Raw genomic sequence first — 23862 nt, 5'->3', positions numbered from 1 at the left:
TAAAATCTATTATGCTGCATTCAAAACTAATAAAACAGTATTTATTTTCTTTTTGATCTGACAATTTGGTACAAATTAATTTCTTTTTCACAGTACTTAACGGACTAAAGATCAGTTAAATGGATTGGAACTTATATGTAGTCACTGGGCTCTAGCGTCAAAGCTTTTGAACAAATATTTTGTGCAAATTTAAATCACAAACAAATGATAAATAAAATGCTTGACTATAAATCACTTTAGTAGACAATAAGGTGATCTGAGGTATAAGTATTTAAAATTTCTATCCAAATTACGTGAACTTATAAGACTGTGACAAGACAAACAATAGTGGTGGCAGGAAACTATCACTGATATGTCGAACTTCAAAGGGATCTTATCATTTGGGGACAGGCAATAGTAGGTTGGAAGATAAATGTCTCACAAATATGATTTGTTCCAGAAACATCAATAAAGTTGTTCTCGGAGACAGAGGGTATTACTGATGTGCAAATTCCTTGCACCTGTTCAACTGGTGGGATTAAGGTAGGAAAACGAAAGACACAGACACTGAAGCAAGCTTTGATGCCAGCGCCATCAAACAAATCAAGCTAGAGTGACAGAAAAAAAGTGTATAAAGATTAGGAGGCGAGTGATGCAGGCATTGCAAAGAACTTCGGGCAAATAAATTCAATTACATATCTGGTCGAAAATGGCCATCACAATTTTGGTAGCGCAAACACACAATTTGTACAGTGATCAGATGTCCAATGGTTAACAGGGTTTGACAAAGCCAATACGATTTTTTGTTAAGTAAAAGTGCATCCTTAATGTCTGAAGAGCTTGTATAAAGTTGAATGGAATGACGAGTGCTGGAGTATGACAATTAGACAATGGAAGAATGGGTGGAATATAAATTCATGGATGGATTAGTGAGTCATTGAGTTTACGAATGTGTGGTTTGCCAGTGCATGGATGGAGGGATGCATAAATTGGTGTTTGACTTCATGGGTAGGTGGCTATATGAATGGATGAGTGCACAGATGGATGAAAAAGTGTGTTAGTGCATGGGTTGCTGCAAGAGTGGATAGGTGAATGGGATGTACACAGATGGATGAATGGGAATTGTTAAAAATGTTTACACAGCTTGAGGCTGAGACTTCACATCAAGAGAGTAAGCTGTTTCTGGGCTCCTGTTCCTCAAAGTATATAGTACTGTTTAAACCAGCCTTTCTAGGCTTTATTTAGCTGTAACCAGAAGTACATCAAACTTGATACCGACAATATATAAAAAATTAACACAATGAATCAAGGGCCAGCATATCACCATGGATACTAGGGACAGAATTAGAACAGGCTTGAGTGCCATCATCTGAACTTAGTGGGTTTTCTTCTATTCTGAACACTATTTAAAACCAGAGGGTTTGTTTTTCACCTATATGTGGAGGACTTCATACTTTTGTTAGTGTAGTATATAGTGGTGTGACACACACCTGTATGGTCATGAGCCCGAGTCACACTGTGGCATATTGATATTCTATTGATGTTCAAAAGTGTTTTATGTATTGAAATGGAAGGCTTGTGCTGGTTGTGAATGGCAAGCGAAAATTTCAGCTGACATGAGTCAGTTTCGTCCAGGGTCTTAGCCGGTCGGTTGCTACCTGTAGTGGGTGAAGTTCTCCATGATTAAAGTTCTTGCACTTTTACAACCAGCTTCACTTGTATATACCAAAGTTAGCGATATATGTGACTAACCAGCTTCACAATGTATTATATGACATGTTATAAAACACACTACTTACCAGAAACCATCACCGCTGCATGTAGCAATCCTTTTAGAATCCTTGTGGCTCCATGCAATGCAGAAGATACCATTCTTGCCATGCTTCAAGACATGGAAAATATGCATTAAAATTTAGACATTTTTCTTGTTTTGGATAGTTGGTGAAAAGGAATAGAGGTATAGGAGGTAGAGAGAGAACATAAAACAAATATATTGTGCAGCAGAACAAACTTACAGTAGTCTCCAGGCTTACACCTCTTCATTTTATCAACAGAATGTCTACTTATTAAAAAAAACTAAAGTATATTCAACACAGTTTACCACAATGACTGAAAGAATTGCTTAATGCACAATAATGTTATGCACCAGTCTTTCTGAATACTCAGGCCCATATTTATACTTTTTTATCTCCGCATTTGCGTCGTTTTGTGACGCACAATCGGCGCAAACGTACAAAATACAATTGTATTTTTTATGTTTGCGCCGTTTTTGCATCAAAAAGCGGCGCAAATGCGGCGTTATATAAGTATAAATACGGGCCTCAGTGCCTCTTTTTAAGTGCCTGAAAAATATGCTCAGTCTGGGGCAACTGGACTGTTGCACACTTAATGACCATTTGATTTTGAGTAATGTAGTATTACTACAATACTAATTTACAAATGTGTTAACATTGAAACACAGCAGAAAAATAATGCGACAGTTACCATCACAATAATGTGGTGGCGCAAATTTCTGTAGGAAAAGTCACCAAAATAGTATTACAGAAAGTTGAACAAAATAATTACTTTTGTTAACACACTTCAGAGTTCTCTCCCCATGCATCTAATTGGATTTGGATATTTTTCTAGCAATTGTTGCTGCACGCTGAACGTTGGCCCCATTGAGCTCTGCTGTGACTTCACAAAGCATTCACAAGTGATGTCACAAAGTTGTGCTATACTTGTGCTCTGATACAGGGTTTCGTTTAAACTCTTCCATGCCCTCAGATGTGGATCCACCAGGAAGGATTACAGATATCACAGTGTGTAACATTTAACTTGTGACCTTTTTAGAATACTAAAAGTCCACTCAACAGAATGGGGTGGTCACACTATGAATATCTTACTCAATGATCCCCCAACACTGATCACAGGAGAACTTGAAACAGATGATGCCATCTCAATGTTAGAAAAAAGTGGCTATGAACAAAAGAGAGGGGAAAGTGGGCAATACAAAAGTCACAATATAATCCATCAAGAAATGAGACCATTGACAAGTTCCATAAGGAAATGACAAAAGCACTGAAACATTTGAGGAACAAGAAGAAAATGATGAAATATAATCTAGAAAACAGTGGGAGGCACTATGTTTCTCAAATGTGATTCTCCTCATTTTCCTAATTTTTACCACTCACTGAAGGTTCATAAAAGTCCCATGGCACCACTAGGGAGCCCAATATTTTCATCTAAATATTTTTTAGAGAGTACATCTATACATTTATTTATATATTACCTACTGGCGGCCACCAGTAGGTTGTTATTGTTGGGACTATGTTTGCATAGAAAAAGCATGTTTTGACTTGCCTATATCTTTGGTGTTGTTGGACGGATCTTCAAAAAAAGTGTGACGGATCTTCAAAAAAAGTGTGACGGTTATTCTTGTTGCACACATAAAGTTTTGAAGTGATTTGTCAAGTGGGGGACAAGAAAAAGGGGGTGGTCCAAAAAACATGCATTTCCCATGTTAATTCCCATAGGAGTTTTGAACATGACTACAGCCTGAACCGCTGGATGGAATTACACCAAATGTGGACGAAAGGTAGCTTTCGGTATGCAGATTACGCTTTTTGATATTTGGTGTAAATCCATTCCGTAGTTGTTGAGGAATTTAAGGAAATCCAATTTTGTATATATGTGGCTGCAACGACTTTGCAAATAATAACAAGCTCGTGCAGAGATCTGCAGAGCTATGATTGACTGTCAACACCTCAACCAGGAAGTGCTGGCAGCCATCTTGGGACTTGGGTTCAACCAAGTCCCAGAAAAAAGTGAAAAAAAAGAAAAGGGGTCACAGAGGGACTCTGACAGGGCAAAAAAGCACTTAAAAAAAAAAAATTGCCGAGAATTTGCGAAGACGTTGCAAATTGACAGCAAAAATGTTTTTAAAAAAAGAAGTACGGGCTCCTGTGCTTGTTTTATGAAGCTCCTGGGTGAGCCATGTTGAAATAAAGGAGGGGGTGCACTGGCCCCCCCCCCAGGACATTTTTATGCCCTGGAGACCACCACCTCCCTGGTGCTTAATTTTCATTGCATGCAGGGAGGCGTGTGGCCCCACCACAGCCCTGGGGACCACCACCTCCCCGTGGCTTTAATCATAATGGATGCAGGGGGCCGTGCCCCTCCTCGCAGCCCTGGGGACTGTCACCTCCCCAGGTCTGGCTTTGAAGAAGGAAGGGGCTCTGTCACAAACCCCCAACCCGGGGGACCACCACCTCCCCGGGACTACTTCACATTGGAGGGGCCACACAGCCCTCCTTGAGGAGCAATAGATGCCCTGGGGACTGCGACCGCCCACCGCCAGCTCCTGCAATTTTCCACGGTGCCCACCCCCAGGACATAGCTGTCTGCTTTTGCTTGGTGGGAGCTGGCAGCTCTCACCAAGCAAAATTAAACAAAGTCTGCTTTCTGCAAGCAGGCGCTGTCAAACAGCTTTTGCTTGCAGAAAGTGTAGTTTTCATCTCTTTCCCTGTATGCATATGTGTGTGTGGGGAAACAGATGAAATCATTGCTCCCGCAAGCAGGGAGCTGCTATTTCAAGCAGTTCCTGGCTTGTGGGAGCAATGCCAGCTGCCGCAGGAATCGAAATCTGGCTAGGACTGAAGAGGCCTTGAAACCCCCCCCCCCATCCTGTCTCTCCCTCTCTCTCTCTCTTTTCCATCCCATAATGGACAATTACATTTTTATTTTCAATTTGTCATAACATTTACCATTCTAACTATATCAATTATTAAAATTAAGAAAAAAGAAAAACTCTTTGAGCAGTTACAGGGAGTTGACCAGAAGGCCTGACCACAGGATAACCCCTGCCATGCATGGCCAAAGTCTGGGTGTTTATAGCGGATTGTTGCAGGGCGTGGCCGCAGGCCAGGCTCTGTGGCAAACCCCCAATGTGCACAGCTAAAGGCTGTCTGTGGTACAGGTTGGTTGATTATAGGTGTTGGCTGGAGGGCCTTGCCGAAGGCCAGGCCCTGCAGTCAACCTTGGCTGATCACGTCAGAAGGCTGAGCACGGCGGTAGTTGGATTAACGTATAGTAATTAAAATTACTTTTTGTAAAAAAAAAACATAGATATTCACTGAAAGAACTAAAGATTACACGGACGTTATAGTTAGGAAATAGAATTTAAAAAGCCTTTGAAATTCACATAAAAATAACAGGGACTTTATAGTTAGGTACTGAATTTACTCACACAAAACCAGAGAAATTCAGCAGTTATTGATAGAGTTATTTAAAGTAACTATAACTCGCCCCCAAAGGTACCTATAACTCGTGCTCTCACCATGCACTGCTAATTACCCCACAAATTACAGCAGCTCATGACATCTTTGACAACATCTTTGATAATGTCACTGTAACACCTGCAGTAAAGTTATTGATCAGATAACTGTGCATTAGTAATAGTTACCTTAGAGCGCTGAGTTATAGTTACTTGAAGTAACTGGTTTAACCTTTGTTTTTTCAAGTGAATATATATATATATATATATATACATATATATATATATATATATATATACACACACACACACACACACACATATATATATATACATACATATATATATAACTATATATATATAGTTATATATATACACACACACACACATATGTTCTCATATGTGTATATATATATATATATATATATATATTGGGAAGAGGCCTTCTACTTCACTACACGTAGCATCGTTAGCCTTGAGGCCACAACAAATGGTCCTTAGCATGCAAATATTTTTTTCAGGCAAGATCTTTAATGTACTTTCAGCACACCTTGGTGCTACTCCTCATTTTGGAAATCTTTGTATTTGATACCAGATACTACAGACAAAAATGCAGAACAGTGCTGGGTACCTGCTTCACCTCCAGTTATGCAAATCTCCCTGGAAGGGAGGAGCAGGTGGTCTCAGTGGATAATATGCACTAATGGACAGACTATGTGTTAGTTTGGTGCCAATACATTGACAAACTTCTTATATGGAAGGGGATGAAGAGTAAAGCTGGAGCATTTGTGGAGGCACTGAAGTATAGCAACATGAATTTATTGCTGATGACTAGTACAAATAACAAAGGTAGAATAATAAGACTTCACCATCACAGTTACAGACAGGGGAGTAGTGACCAAACTGTACAGGAAGCAGAAAGGTGAAAATAGTATACTGCATGAAAGAAGTGGACGCCCCAGGAACCTTAAATGGAGCAACCCTAATGGGGAGCACCTAAGAGCTAGGAAGAATCATAAATTAATGCACCATGAATCGTTACAAATCTCAGCGTGGAAGCCACTAGGATTAGATGTATTTTGAAAGAGAATTGCAAAATAATAAAGACTGATCCTATCCTAGGAGAGTAATTACAAAACAATCAATGACACTTAAAAATCGTACTTCTCTGAGAGGGCTTCTGACATATAGTCACTTTAAGGAGGAAAAAGTACAAGAGAACCTGGAAAGGCTTTGAAACATGAATACATGAAAAAGATGCAAAGTGTGTAAAAATAGTGTCGTTTCAAAACTCCTACAGATGGTAAAAATAGAAAGACTGAAAAACGGATCACTTGTAATTCTAATTACTTCTTTAACATCTTGGATTGCCCATGTGGAAAACAGTATGTGGGAAGTATAATACAACCATTGAAAAAGAGGGTTCTAGATTACTCTTAAGTCATAGGGAATAATGATGCAACCTACCCAGTGACAAGACATTTCAGACAAATACATGGGGCAAAAAAGAAAGCTTTAGCTTTTTTAAAATTGGCAGAGTTTTACACAGAGAGTGGGTAGGTGACACTGTGAAGATCCAAAGAATCCTGGAGTAGTAATATATATTCTGTTCTTGCAGACCAAAACCCCAGGTGGTTTGAATACTAATGGGAAGCTAGCAGTTCATATCAATTAAGGTCTTTCCAGCTACACTAACTGATTCTTCAAAAATGATTACATGGGAATGGTTTCCCACCAGGACAGTATACATTGAGTATGCATAGTATATTTTGTCCTGTTCACCCATGCCAGTTTCAAATGATTTCTGTCATGCATTAAGTACCAGCAGGAAATATATCAATTACTTTATCAACCAGGGGTGAAGGGAAAAAAATGCTTAGCAATATGCATAGATTGGTAATACAAATATCACTAGTATGATCAGAAACCACAAGTTTGAGTATTGGTGGATTAATCTGAATCCATGAAATCACTTGAGATGAAAATTAATATGATTAGATTGTGCATGAGTACCATTCTAGTAAAGGGGAATATGTTAAATGTAGTACAAACCAAAGTTATTTTCCATTTCAATTATGAATTGGGCTAATGATAGTTTTATTTTCACTGGCACTAGCTGTTTTCATGTTTCAAGTGAGCAAGACTCAGGGAGCACCGAAACGTGTCTTGTTGACCCTTGTAAACACCTTGCACCTCCAGACACCTTTGTTTGGGGCTATGGGGGTCATTAAGAACCTGGCGGTCCTGCACCACCATGAGGAACTGGTGGCCAGACCGCTGACAGCGTGGCAGTACAGGACCAGCAAATTATGACAAAGGTAGTAAACTGGCTGCATTGCAGCCAGTTCACCACTTGTACCGCCAGGGGGGTAGGACAGCCTGGCCGAAGATTGACCACTTTCGACCCGGCAGTCCACCCCCCACTGTATTTTGAGCATCCTTAAGGCCAGGGATTCCGTGGTGGCAGCCCCACCACGAAATTCCTGGTGATAAGGATACTGGCGACAGGAATACTCATTCCTGTCGCAACTACAGTACTCCTCCAACCCACCCTTGTAGGTGCCCCTTCCCACCCCCTGACCCTATCAGAAGTCCCCCACCCCGATCCCCATTCTGTACCCCCTCTCCTAGAGCATGGACCAAGTACTTGTGTCCATCCACTGCTCCTGTGTTTTTTTTACAGTTACAGTTTTTGTGTTCAAGCACTCCATATGAGTGCTTGTGTTTTCAGTCTGTGTACCATATCCTTATCCATGTAGATTCTATTCCCTCACACCCACCCCCTTACAAGTTGCTTCTTTTTCCTCCCACCTCCCTACCTTGTACTCTACGCCACTGCACAGCACTACACTCTATGGCACTGCACTGTACTCTAAACTACTGTACTCTTTGTCACTGAACTAAGTGTCACTGCACTCTATGTCACTCCACTCTACTCTATACCACGCTACTTTATGCCAAATTGGACTTTTACTCTATTGCACTCTACTCTGCAGCATTGTACTCTATGCCAATTCTAAGCACCATAGCACTCTACACCATTTCACTTTACTCTGAACCACTCTACTCTATGCCACTGCACACTATGCCCACTCTACTCTGCACTACTGAACGCTACTCTGCACCACTGAACTCTACTCTGTACCACTATATTATTACATCACTGCACTCTATACTATTACACTCCATTCCACTGTACTCTACTCTGCACCACTCCACTCAATCCCAGTGCACGCTATGCCACTTCCCCCACCTATGCACCACTCTACTCTATGCCATTGCCCTCTACCCCACTCTACTCTATGCCACTGCACTCTACGTCACTCTACTTTACACCACTCTACTCCATTCTGCACCACTCTATTCTATTCCACTGCATTCTACCCCACTTTACTCGGCACCACTCTACTGTATACCACTGCACCATATACCACTGCACTCTACAAAACTGTACTCTGCACCACTCTCCACTACGCCACTGCACTCCACTCTGCAGCAGTCTACTCCACTCTATTCTGCACTACTCAGCTCCATGCCACTGCACTCTACTCTGCACCACTCATGCCAATATACTCTACTCTGCACTACTCTACACTGCTGCACTAAACACCAAACCCCCACCAAGCCGGACTACTCTACTATATGCCACTGCACTTCACTCTAAAACTCTGCATTCTACACCAATCTATTGGGTACCACTGCACTCTATGCCACTCTACTCTAGGCCACTGCACTTTATGCCACTGTGCTCGATGCCCCTCTGCTCTACATCAATTTACACCACTGCACTCTACTTTGCACCACTCTACTCTATGCCACTGGTCTATCCCATTCTACTCTGTGCCACTGCACTCTTTGTCATTCTATTCTGCACCACTGTACTCTAACCCACTATCTGCTATGCCACTGCATTCGTCTATGCCATTTACTCTACTTTGAACCACTATACTCTATGGCATTGCACACTACTATCTACTCTATACCACTGCACTCTATGCCACTGCCCTTTATTCCACTGCACTCTGCTCTGCACCACTCCATGCCACTCTACACCACTCTACTCTAAGCCCCTGCACTCTGCTCTATGCCACTGCAGTCTATGCCACTCTACTCTGCAACACTGCACTCTATGCCACTGCACTCTATGCCACTCTACTTTGCACCACTCCACTCTATGCCACTGCACTCTACATCATTGCGCTACACGCCTCTCTACTGCAAATTACATGACTCTACTCTGCACCACGCCACTGCACCATACTCTGTACCTCTCTACTTTACACTACTCTACTTTTTCCACTTCACTCTACACTACTCTGGACCATGCTATTCTAAGCCACTGCACTCTACTGCACTCTATGCATCTGTCCTATGCCCTGCACCACTGCACTTGATGCCAATGCACTTCACTCTAAGCCACTGTACTCCATGCTACTCTATACCACTCTAAGCCACTACACTCTATGACAATCTACTCTCCACCACTGTATTAGATGCCACTCTGATCTACTCTCACCACTCTTCTCTACACCACGGCACTCTACATAACTCTAAGAAACTGCATTCTGTGCCAGTGCACTCTATGCCACTGCACTATATGCCACTATACTTTACACCACTGCATTCTATGCCAGTGAACTCTACTCTACACCACTGCACTCTACACCAGTGTACTCCGGCCCACTGCACTTTACTAGACTGCACTCTATGCCACTGCATTCTACTCTGCACCACTGCACTCCAAACCCCTGAACTCTACGACACTGTACTCTGTGCAACTGCATCTTATGCCACTCTACTCTGCACCACCCTACTCTAAACCACTACTCTCTATGTCACTGCACTCTGCCCTGCACCATTGCACTCTAGGCTACTTTACACCACATCGCTCTACTCTACACCACTGCACTCCCCTATGCACAACTCTATGCTATTGCATCCGAAGTCACTCTACTCTGCACCACTCTACTATATGCCACAGCACTCTAAACCTCTGCACTCGTTGACACTCTACTGTGCACTTCTTTATGCCACTTTACTCTACTTTCACCACTATACTCTATGGCACTATTCACTACTATCTATCCTACACCACTGCCCTTTACTTCACTGCACTCTACCCTGCACCACTCAATTGCACTGTACTCTACACCACTCTACTCTGCACTACTGCACTCTGCTCTGTCACTGAATTCTATGCCACTCTACTCTGCACCACTGCACTCTATGCCACTGCACTCTATGCCACTCTACTCTATGTCACTGCACTATACATCATTGCTTTATATGCCACTCTACACTACTGCAATTCACACCACCACACTGTGCACCACTCTACTCTACACCACTGCAGTGTACTCTGCACCTCTCTACTCTAGGCCACTGCACTCTACTCCACTCTACTTTTTGCCACTTCACTCTAGTCCACTCTACACTACTCTGGACCACTCTATTCTTTGCCACTGCACTCTACAATACTAGACTTCAAGCATCTACCCTCTACCGTGCACCACTGCACTCTATGCCAAAACACTTTATTCTAAGCCACTATACTCCATTCTACTCTATTCTACACCACTCTTTCCCACTGCACTCTATGCCACTCTGATCTACTCCCATCACTCTACAACACTGCACTTTTCCTTAATCTATGTAACTGCATTCTATTCCACTGCATTCTTTGTCACTGCACTACATGCCACTGTACTCTACACCACTGCACTCTATACCATTGCACTATACTCTGCACCATTGCACTTTACAGCACTGCACTCTATGTCACTGTACTCTGGAGCAGTGCACTCTGTGCCTCTGCACTCTACTCTGCACCACTGCACTTTACACCCCTGCACTCTACGCCACTGTCCTCTGGAGCAGTGTACTCTGTGACACTGCACTCTACATCTCTGCACTCCATGGCACTGCACTCTACTCTGGATCACTGCACTCTACACCTCAGCACTCTAGGCCACTGTACTCTGCACAACTGCATCCTACTCCACCCTACTCCAAGCCATTGCACTCCATGCCACTGCACTCAAACCTGCACCACTCTGCATCACTGCACTCTAGGCTACTCTACACTCCGCCACTCTAATCTACACCACTGCACTCCACTATGTACAACCATACACTATTGCAATCTACTCCACTCTACTTTGCACTCCTGCACTCTATGCCACTGCATTCTCTGCCACTGCACCCTATGCCACGCTGCTGTACTCTGCATCACTCTATGCCACTACACATTTTGCCACTTACTCTACTGAACTCTATGCCACTCTACTTTGTACCACTCTATTCTATGCTACTCCACTCTCCACCACTGCACTCTACACCACTCTACTTTGTGCTACTCTACTCTATGTCTTTGCACTTAGCACCACTCTACTCTGCACCACTGTAATCCATGCCACAGCACCCTACCCTGCACCACTCTATGCCACTCTACTCTACTTTACACCACTAAACTCTATGGCACTGTACACTGATATCTAATCTAGGCCACTGCACTCTATGCTACTGCATTCTACTCTGCACCATTCTACACCCCTCCACTCTAAGCCACTCTTCCCTATGCCGCTGCATACCACTCCACTCTGCACCACTGTACTTTATGCCACTGCACTCTACTCTGCACTTCTCTGCTCTATGCCAGTACACTCTATTCTTTGCCACTTGACTCCACTCCACTCTAAAATACTCTGCAACACTCTACTCTATACAAGTGCACTCTATGGCACAGCACTCTATGCCACTCCACTCTACTCTACTCTATGCCACTGCCCTCTACTCTGCACCCCTGCATGCTAGGCTACTCTACTCTACACTCCACCACTCGACTCTACACCACTGCACTCCACTATGCACAACCCTATGCTATTGCACTCTACTCCACTCTGCCCTCCTGCACTCATGCCACTGCACTCTCTGCAACTCTACTGTACTCTGCATCACTCTATGCCACTGCACTTTTCGCCACTGTACTCTACTGACCTCTAACCCACTCTACTTTGCACCACATTGCTCTATGCAACTCCACTCTACACCACTCTACAAAGGTGCCACTCTACGCTATGCCTCTGCACTTTACCCCACTGCACCTTGCACCACTCTACTCTGCACCAATATAATCCATGTCACTGCACTCCTCTCTGTACCACTCTATGCCACTTTACTCCACTTTGCACCACTAAACTCTACGGCACTGTACACTACCTACTCTAGGCCACTGCACTCTATGCCACTGCACTCTACTCTGTACCACTCAACACCACTCCACTCTAAACCACTCTACTCTACGCCACTGCATACCACTCTACCCTGCACCACTCTACTTTATGCCACTGAACTCTACTCTGCACCTCCTTACTCTATGCCACTACACTCTACCCCACTCCGAAATACTCTGCAACACTCTACTCTATGCCAGAGCACTCTATGGCACAGCACTCTATGCCACTCCACTCTACTGAACTCTACGCCACTGCCCTCTACTCGGCACTGCTGCACTCTAGGCTACTCTACTTTACACCCCACCACTTGACTCTACACCACTGCACTCCACTATGCACAACCCTACGCTATTGCAATCTACTCCACTCTACTGTACTCTGCACTCCTGCACTCCATGCTGCTGCACTCTCTGCCACTGCACTATATGCAACTCTATTTTACTCTGCATCACTCTACTCTATGCCATTGCACCTTTCACCACTCTACTCTACTGACCTCTATGACACTATACTTTGCATCACTCTGCTCTATGCAACTCCACTCTACACCACTCCACTCTACAAAGGTGCTACTCTACTGTATGTCTCTTCACTTTACCTCTGCATACCACTCTACCCTGCACCACTGTACTCTATGTCACTGTACTCTACGCCATTGCACTATATGCCACTCTACTCTACTGCACTCTGTTCCTCTCTGTTCTGCACCACTCTACTTTATGCCATTGCCCTCTACTCTGCACCTTCCTACTCTATACCACTACAGTCGACTCTTTGCCACTTCACTCTACCCCACACTGAAATAGTCTGCAACACTGTACTCTACGCCAGTGCACTCTATGGCACTTCACTCAAAGCCACTACACTCTACTCTACTGAAGTCTACGCCACTGCCTTCTACTCTGCACCGCTGCACTCTTTGCCAATGCATTCTACTCTAGGACACTGTACTCCATACCACTCTACTGTACAACACTCTATACACTGCAAATTTTGCCACTTTGTTCTACTCTGCACCACTGCACTAGCAGCCACTCTGATCTACTCTGTACCGCTCTACTCTATGACACAGCACTCTTCCTCACTCTATGCTACTGCATTCTACTCTACCACTGTACTCTGCTCCATTGCACTCTATGCCACTGCCTTCTGCATTACTGCAATCTATTCCACTGTACTCTACACTACTGCACTGTACTCTGCACCAGTGGACTCCATGCCACTGTGCTCTGCACCACTGTACTCTACACCACTCTACTCTGCACCAACCTACTCTAAGCCACTGCACTATATGCCACTGAACTCTACTCTGCACCACTCTGCACCACTGCACTCTAGGCTACTCTAGTCTTCAGTCCACCACTCTATGCCACTGCACTCTATGATGCACAACTCTATGCCACTGCACGTTACTCCTATCTACTGTCCTCTGTACCACTGCACCCTATGCCGCTGCACTCCCTGCCACTGCACTCTATGCCACTCTACTCTACACCACTCTATGCCAGTGCACTCTACTGCACTCTATGCCTCTATACTTTGCACCACTTTACACCACTTTACTTTATGATACTCCACTCTACACCACTCACTGCACTATATGCCACTCTACTCTACTGCAGTTTATACCACTCTACTCTGCACCTTTCTAATCTATGCCAGTGCACACAATGCCAATCTACTCTTTGCCACTTCACTCTACACTACTCTGCACCACTGCAGTCTATTTCACTGCACTCTGGGTCACTGCACTCTACACTACTAAATTCTACTCCACCTCCCTCTATTCTGTGCATCACTGTGTGACACTGCACTCAACCTCACTCTGTGTAACTAACTGCATTCTACCCATTGCACTCTATGCCACCACACTCCACACCACTGCACTCTACATCACTGCACACTATGCCACTCCACTGGACTCTATACCACTGCAATCTACATCACTGTACTCTGCGCCACAGCACTCTATGCCACTCTATGGTACTGCATTCTACACAGCTGCACTCTATGCCACTGCATTCCATGCCTCTGCACTCTATGCCACTGCACTACACTCTACACCACTGCACTCTAAACAACTGTATTTTGTGCCACTGCATCCTATGTCACTCTATTATGCATCACCCTACTCTAAGCCACAGCACTCTATGCCACTGCTTTCTACTCTGCACCATTCTACACCTCTGCACTCTAGGCTACTCTACTCTACCACTCTACTCTACACTGCTACACTGTACTATGCATAACTCTACTCAAGGCCACTGCAGCCTATGCCTTTCTTCTCTACTGCACTCTATGTCACTCTACTTTGCGCCACTCTACTCTATGCCAATGCACTCTACACCACTCTACTCTATGCAAATGCACTGTACACTACTGCACTCTGTACCACTCTACTCTACACAACTCTAATCTATACCATTGCACTTGTTGCCGCACTACTGTACTCTGCACCATGCTACTCTATGCCACTGCACTATAAGTCACTCTTCTCTAATGCACTCTATGTCACTTTACTATGCACCACTGCCCCCTACGCCACTCTTCTCTATGCTACTGCACTCTTTGCCACTGCACTCTATGCCACTTTACTCTGTGCCACTGCAGTCTACTTTTCACCACTCTGTACCACTGCACTCCATGCCACTCTAGTCTGCACCACTCTACTCTATGCACCAGCACTCTTTGCCACTGCACCCCGCTTTGCACCACTCTATGCCACTGCACTCTATGCCACTCAATGCTTCTCTGTACCCCTCCACTGTAAGTCACTGCACTCTATGCCACTCTACTCTACCCCACTGTGCTCTACGCTGTTTTACTCTGCATCACTCTACTGTACACCACTACACTCTAAGTTGCTTTACTCTAAATTCACCACTCTACTTTGAGCCACTGCACTCTACACCACTGTTCTCTACGGGACTTTGCTTTACACAACTGCACTCTACTCTGCACCACTGCCCACTACACCAATGCGCTCTACCCTACTGTATTCTATGCCACTGCACTCAATGCAACTGCCCTCTATGCTACTGTACTCTACGCCACTCTACTCTTCTGTGCACCACTGCACTCTACACCACTGCACTCTATGCTACTATACTCTATGCCACTGCACTCTATGCCACTCTATTCTACTTTACACCACTCTGAACCACTCTATGCAACTGCACTCTATGCCAATCCACACTATATCAGTCCAGACTACTCTATGTCACTTTACTCTACTATATGCCACTCACTCCACTCTACTGTACAGCATGACACTCCATAGAGTGCCACTCTACACCACTTTACCCCACTTTACGCCACACAATGTCACTCTACTCTAGGCCACTCTACTCTGTGCCAATTTACTCTACACCACTTCTCTCTATGCCACTTCACTCTCTGCCATTCCACACCACTCTACTCGACTCCCCTTTACTCTACACCACTCTACTCCACTCTACAGTTCTCTATGACATGCCACTCCACTCTACTCCACTCTGCTCCACTCCACTTTATGGCATTTCACTCTTTGTCACTCCACTTCACTCTACTCAACTACACGCCACTCCATTCACTGCCACTGCACCCTACACAACTTCACTCTACTCTATGCCACTCCAATATACACCACTCCACTCCACTACACACCAATATACACCTCTTGAGTCTACTCTATGCCACATCACTCTATGGCACTTCTCTCTACATTACTCCAAGGCACACTACTCCACTCCATTGTACACCACTCCACACAACTCTTCGCCAAGCCACTCCAGTCCACACCATTCTACGCCATGCCACTCCACTCCACTCCACTCCACTCCACTCCACGCTGCTGTACAACATGGTTAAGATACATTTGCAAAGTGGATAGCTCTTTGGTAGGCAAAACCTATTGGCTTTGCCAATGCTTGCTCTCTTTGTGATGGCAAGAGAATACATGTGTAACTGATACATGTGACTATCAAAATAAAAGCTAACCTTAATTTATTTCTGATTTGTCCTGATGGCACCGTTGTTGCTCTTTAGTAGATGTGAATGGCAAGGCCTTGCATTTTAACAGTGAAGCCAGGCCACAAGGCTTCAGCAACCGCCAAACTCACAGAGCACCTCGAGAAGCAAAATCTTCTGGATACCTCCTAATCATGATTTTGTACAAACCACAGCACCAAAACAACCCTGCTGGCCATCAAGGATGACATCAGAACACTGCTGGACTAAGGTAAAACAGAGGCTCTGATCCTGCACAGAATCTCACAACATCCTAACCAGAAGACTGCACCACATCAGAATCAAGGGAGACACCCTCAAGTGGATCACCGCCTTCCTCACAGGGAGAACCAAGAGAATACACCTCCTGCCTTTCGCCCCTAAACCGAAGAACATTCTCTGCAGCGTCCCTGAAGGTTCATCCTCAGCCCCACCTTGTTCAACACCTACATGACCCCACTGGCCAGCATCACTAGATCCCATGGACTGATCATCCTTTCCTATGCTGACAACACCCAACTCATCCTCTCACTATCGGAAGACCCCAACACCACACTAACAAACTTCCACAAATTCATGACGAATATTGCCGAATCTATGAGAACCGACTGCCTCTAAATCAACACAGACAAGACTGAGCCACTAATCTTTGAAAACACCTCCCTGTTGAATGATGCATGGTGGCCCCCGAACCAGGAACTCCACCTACATCAACCAGGGTTCCTTGTTATGGATCTACTCTATGTCTCTTCACTTTACCTCTGCATACCACTCTACCCTACACCACTGTACTCTATGTCACTGTGCTCTACGTCATTGCACTATATGCCACTCTACTCTACTGCACTCTGTTCCTCTCTGTTCTGCACCACTCTACTTTATGCCATTGCCCTCTACTCTGCACCTTCCTACTCTATACCACTACAGTCGACTCTTTGCCACTTCACTCTACCCCACACTGAAATAGTCTGCAACACTGTACTCTACGCCAGTGCACTCTATGGCACTTCACTCTATGCAACTACACTCTACTCAACTGAAGTCTACGCCACTGCCTTCTACTCTGCACCGCTGCACTCTTTGCCAATGCATTCTACTCTAGGACACTGTACTCCATACCACTCTACTGTACAACACTCTATACACTGCAAATTATGCCACTTTGTTCTACTCTGCACCACTTCACTGGCAGCCACTCTGATCTACTCTGTGCCGCTCTACTCTATGACACAGCACTCTTCCTCACTCTATGCTACTGCATTCTACTCTACCACTGTACTCTGCTCCATTGCACTCTATGCCACTGCCTTCTGCATTACTACAATCTATTCCACTGTACTCTACACTACTGCACTCTACTCTGCACCACTGGACTCTATGCCACTGTGCTCTGCACCACTATACTCTACACCACTCTACTCTGCACCAACCTACTCTAAGCCACTGCACTCTATGCCACTGAACTCTACTCTGCACCACTCTGCACCACTGCACTCTAGGCTACTCTAGTCTTCAGTCCACCACTCTATGCCACTGCACTCTATGATGCACAACTCTATGCCACTGCACTTTACTCCTGTCTACTGTCTTCTGTACCACTGCACCCTATTCCGCTGCACTCCCTGCCACTGCACTCTATGCCACTCTACTCTACACCACTCTATGCCAGTGCAATCTACTGCACTCTATGCCTCTATACTTTGCACCACTCTACACCACTCTACTTTATGATACTCCACTCTACACCACTCACTGCACTATATGCCACTCTACTCTACTGCAGTTTATACCACTCTACTCTGCACCTTTCTAATCTATGCCAGTGCACACAATGCCACTCTACTCTTTGCCACTTCACTTTACACTACTCTGCACCGCTGCAGTCTATTTCACTGCACTCTAGGTCACTGCACTCTACACTACTAAATTCTACTCCACTGCCCTCTATTCTGTGCATCACCGTGTGACACTGCACTCAACCTCACTCTGTGTAACTAACTGCATTCTACCCACTGCACTCTATGCCACCACACTCCACACCACTGCACTCTACATCACTGCACACTATGCCACTCCACTGGACTCTATACCACTGCAATCTACATCACTGTACTCTGCGCCACAGCACTCTATTCCACTCTATGATACTGCATTCTACACAACTGCACTCTATGCCACTGCATTACATGCCTCTGCACTCTATGCCACTGCACTACACTCTACACCACTGCACTCTAAACAACTGTATTATGTGCCACTGCATCCTATGTCACTCTATTATGCATCACCCTACTCTAAGCCACAGCACTCTATGCCACTGCTTTCCACTCTGCACCATTCTACACCTCTGCACTCTAGGCTACTCTACTCTACCACTCTACTCTACACTACTACACTGTACTATGCATAACTCTACTCAAGGCCACTGCAGTCTATGCCTTTCTACTCGATGCACTCTATGTCACTCTACTTTGCGCCACTCTACTCTACGCCACTGCACTGTATGCTAATGCACTCTACCCCACTCTACTCTATGCAAATGCACTGTACACTACTGCACTCTGTACCACTCTACTCTACACAACTGTACTCTATACCACTGCACTTGTTGCCGCACTACTGTACACTGCACCATGCTACTCTATGCCACTGCACTATAAGTCACTCTTCTCTAATGCACTCTATGTCACTTTACTATGCACCACTGCCCCCTACGCCACTCTTCTCTATGCTACTGCACTCTTTGCCACTGCACTCTATGCCACTTTAATCTGTGCCACTGCAGTCTACTTTTCACCACTCTGTACCACTGCACTCCATGCCACTCTAGTCTGCACCACTCTACTCTATGCACCAGCACTCTTTGCCACTGCACCCCGCTCTGCACTACTCTATGCCACTGCACTCTATGACACTCAATGCTTCTCTGTACGGCTCCACTGTAAGTCACTGCACTCTATGCCACTCTACTCTACCCCACTGTGCTCTACGCCGCTTCACTCTGCTTCACTCTACTGTACACCACTACACTCTAAGCTGCTTTACTCTAAATTCACCACTCTACTTTGAGCCACTGCACTCTACACAACTGTTCTCTACGGGACTTTGCTTTACACAACTGCACTCTACTCTGCACCACTGCCCACTACACCAATGCGCTCTACCCTACCACTGCCACTGCGCTCTATGCTACTGGACTCTACGCCACTCTACTCTTCTGTGCACCACTGCTCTCTATGCTACTATATTCTATGCCACTGCACTCTATGCCACTCTACTCTACTTTACACCACTCTGAACCACTCTATGCAACTGCACTCTATGCCAATCCATACTATATCGGTCCAGACTACTCTATGTCACTTTACTCTACTATATGCCACTCACTCCACTCTACTGTACAGCATGACACTCCATAGAGTGCCACTCTACACCACTTTACCCCACTTTACTCCACACAATGTCACTCTACTCTAAGCCACTCTACTCTGTGCCAATTTACTCTACACCACTTCCCTGTATGCCACTTCACTCTCTGCCATTCCACACGACTCTACTCGACTCCCCTTTACTCTACACCACTCTACTCCACTCTACAGTACTCTATGACATGCCACTCCACTCTACTCCACTCTGCTCCACTCCACTTTATGGCATTTCACTCTTTGTCACTCCACTTCACTCTACTCAACTACACACCACTCCATTCACTGCCACTGCACCCTACACAACTTCACTCTACTCTATGCCACTCCAATATACACCACTCCACTCCACTACACACCACTCTACACCTCTTGATTCTACTCTATACCACATCACTCTATGGCACTTCACTCTACATCACTCCAAGGCACACTACTCCACTCCACTGTACGCCACTCCACACAACTCTTCGCCAAGCCACTCCAGTCCACACCATTCTACGCCATGCCACTCCACTCCACGCTGCTGTACATCATGGTTAAGATACATTTGCAAAGTGGATAGCTCTTTGGTAGGCAAAACCTATTGGCTTTGCCAATGCTTGTTCTCTTTGTGATGGCAAGAGATTACATGTGTAACTGATACATGTGACTATCAAAATATAAGCTAACCTTATTTTATTTCTGATTTGTCCTGATGGCACCGTTGTTGCTCTTTAGTAGATGAGGCCTTGCATTTTAACAGTGAAGCCAGGCCACAAGTCTTCAGCAACCGCCAACTCACAGAGCACCTCGAGAACCAAAATCTTATGGATACCTCCTAATCATGATTTTGTACAAACCACAGCACCAAAACAACCCTGCTGGCCATCAAGGATGACATCAGAACACTCCTGGACTAAGGTAAAACAGAGGCTCTGATCCTGCACAGAATCTCACAACATCCTAACCAGAAGACTGCACCACATCAGAATCAAGGGAGACACCCTCAAGTGGATCACCGCCTTCCTCACAGGGAGAACCAAGAGAATACACCTCCTGCCTTTCGCCCTCGAACCGAAGAACATTCTCTGCAGCGTCCCTGAAGGTTCATCCTCTGTCCCACCTTGTTCATCACCTGCATGACCCCACTGGCCAGCATCACTAGATTCCATGGACTGACCATCCTTTCCTATGCTGACAACACCCAACTCATCCTCTTACTATCGGAAGACCCCAACACCACACTAACAAACTTCCACAAATTCATGACGAATATTGCCGAATCTATGAGAACCGACTGCCTCTAACTCAACACAGACAAGACTGAGACACTAATCTTTGAAAACACCTCCCTGTTGAATGATGCATGGTGGCCCCCCGAACCAGGAACTCCACCTACAGCAACCAGCCACACCTGCAACCTTGGCATCATCCTGGATGAAAGGCTTACCATAAAGGAACAGATTAACGCAATCTCCTTCTCCTGCTTCCTAAGGCTACACATGCACTGCAAGATTTACAAGTGGCTCCCCATCAACTCCAGACGCAATGTCATTTAAGCCCTGATCGCCAGCAGACTGGACTATGGCAACGCAGTCTATAGAGGGATCCCCGCACAACTTCTCAGGAGACTCCAAACTATACATATCTCGCCAGTCAGACTCATCCTCCACAAGCGGACCTACCTCAGAAAGCTCCACTGGCTCCCCGTGCAGAAGAGATGCCAGTTCAAGATGTTCATACAAGCCTACAAATCCCTCCACGACCAAGGACCCGCGTACATTAACCACCAACTGAATTTCCACTGCCCATCCAGACACCTAGGCTCTGCTGCTCTCTTCCTCACTCACATCCTTGTATTTATCGCAGCAGCAGCGGAGGACGCTCTTGCACCTACCTCACCGTGAAATCCTGGAACAACCTCCCACTTCACCTATGGACCTAACCCGCCGTGCTGGAATTCAGAAGAGGGCTTAAGACCTGGTTGTGCAAGTGAGGCCCGGCAGCAACATATATTAGTGCCTGGAGACCCTCAGAGGTGAATAGTCAAGCTTTACAAATCCATCTAGATAGATCTACATAGATGGATAGACATTTAGGTGATACAACCACATCCCTAAAGCTAAAACACAACATGGGTTGAGCTGCTAATTCCAAACCCAGTGCTAATACGAGTTTGTACACGGATCACACAAACAACTCCTTTAACAATAATGGCATTCTCACAGTTTACCTCTGATGAATTTTGTTAGGGACATTATGGGGGTCATTCTGACCCCGGCGGTAATTACCGCCATGGCGGAGGTTGGCGGTAGCAACGCCAACAGGCCGGCGGTGCTCCGCCGGGCATTCTGACAGCGGCGGTACAGCCGCGGCCAGAAGCGGAAAGCCGGCGGTGTACCGCCGACTTTCCGCTGCCCGTCAGAATCCTCCATGGCGGCGGAGCGCGCTCCGCCGCCATGGGGATTCTGACACCCCCTACCGCCATCCTGTTCATGGCGGTTCTCCCGCCAGGAACAGGATGGCGGTAGGGGGTGCCGCGGGGCCCCCGTAAGAGGGCCCCACAAAGTATTTCAGTGTCTGCGTAGCAGACACTGAAATACGCGACGGGTGCAACTGCACCCGTCGCACCTTCCCACTCCGCCGGCTCAATTCTGAGCCGGCATCCTAGTGGGAAGGTTGATTTGTCCTGGGCTGGCGGGCGGACTTTTGGCGGCCGCCCGCCAGCCCAGGGCAAATCTCAGAATCACCTCTGCAGTCTTTTGACCGCGGTGCGGTGTTCTGACGGCGGTACCTTGGCGGACGGCCTCCGCCGTCCGCCAAGGTCAGAATGACCCCCTATGTTTCTATAATGCATCAGACTGTTATGCCTCATTCCCAGGGTAGAAATGTGATATGGAAGGTATTTACTGGACCCAGGAAGTACCTTATTCCATGTTAGCGGTATTCACTAGGGGTAGCAAATATCTTCCAATTTTGGACCAACCCTTAATCAGATTCCATTTGACCTAGGGGAACACAATAGTAATCAGTCATCGTGTTTTTGATGTGATTATGAAGGATCATATTTCAGGATAGTTAGCTTTCAGGAAAGTTATCTTATGGTCTAACCTTCCGGAGAAGCACTGCTAGCAACAGAGGCCCTCTGTGCAGCTCGTTTCCCTGGAACAGACTTCTGCTCCTAGGAGGTGAAGAGATAGAGAGAGGCAGGTAGAGAGCGAGAAAAAAGAGCTAGTTCCTAATGGTAATGCTGGACAGCTGGCCACAGTGAGTTTCTTGCAGGTGAACAGAACTCTCTTTTTTAATGCCTCTAAACACCTGATCTGCTAGTTGTATCATTGCTACTCTGATCCTTCTTAAGGTGGCCATGCATGCCCTCATTATGACTGATACAGTGAATGGTTTTGAATTCTCTCATCTGGGAACTACAGGTACTACAGGAAACAGTAAGTAGGTAGTGGAATTCCTCTAAGTACGAGTTTCAAAGCCTCACATGGGCAAGAATCACCACAGAAACTGGTGTTTCTGCACCTCCTTCTGCAGTATTTACCAAGCATTTTCGCCCAATGACATTCCACCAGGATTTATTTACCTGGTGAAACATGAATGAGAAAATCTGGGAAGTTCCGGTAATCAAGCAAAACCAAATGTTTTTTTCCGGTACCTCCTGATTCCAGACATGAATTTCGAGCAAATGGAAAGAGGGACTAAGGGGGTCATTACAACTTTGACGGATGGCAAAGCTTGTCTGCCGAAGTCCCGACAGGCTGGTTGCCGGCAGTGCGGCGGCCTTCCCACGGAGTTTCTCGCTGGGTCAGCAGGGCCCAGTGGAAAAAGCCCAACAGCATTGTCTCCAGCTCATACTAGAGCGGGCTGCAATGCTGTTGTGCATAGGGTGTACCAGCACCCGTCACTATGTTCACTGTCTGGAGACAGAGCAGACAGTGAACATCGTGACGAGGCAGGCCAGGAGGGCCCCCGCACTGCCCATGCCAAGTGG

General features: G+C 45.7%; 1 protein-coding gene across 2 annotated transcripts in view; it reads right to left on the bottom strand.

Annotated features, from left to right (window-relative positions):
- WDR17 (WD repeat domain 17) overlaps positions 1 to 23862 on the bottom strand; it is an 811699-nt gene that overhangs the window by 549816 nt on the left and 238021 nt on the right. For both annotated transcript variants that reach the window (XM_069244628.1, XM_069244620.1), the window contains exon 10: positions 1779 to 1861. In XM_069244628.1, the coding sequence (XP_069100729.1) occupies positions 1779 to 1861 (83 nt within the window). The remainder of the gene's footprint in view (positions 1 to 1778; positions 1862 to 23862) is intronic.

This window comes from Pleurodeles waltl, chromosome 1_2 (assembly GCF_031143425.1).
Source record: "Pleurodeles waltl isolate 20211129_DDA chromosome 1_2, aPleWal1.hap1.20221129, whole genome shotgun sequence".
In the NCBI taxonomy this organism is placed as follows: Eukaryota; Metazoa; Chordata; class Amphibia; order Caudata; family Salamandridae; genus Pleurodeles; species Pleurodeles waltl.
Note: the sequence above shows the minus strand (reverse complement) of the source record. Positions and strands in the feature narration are given on the sequence as shown.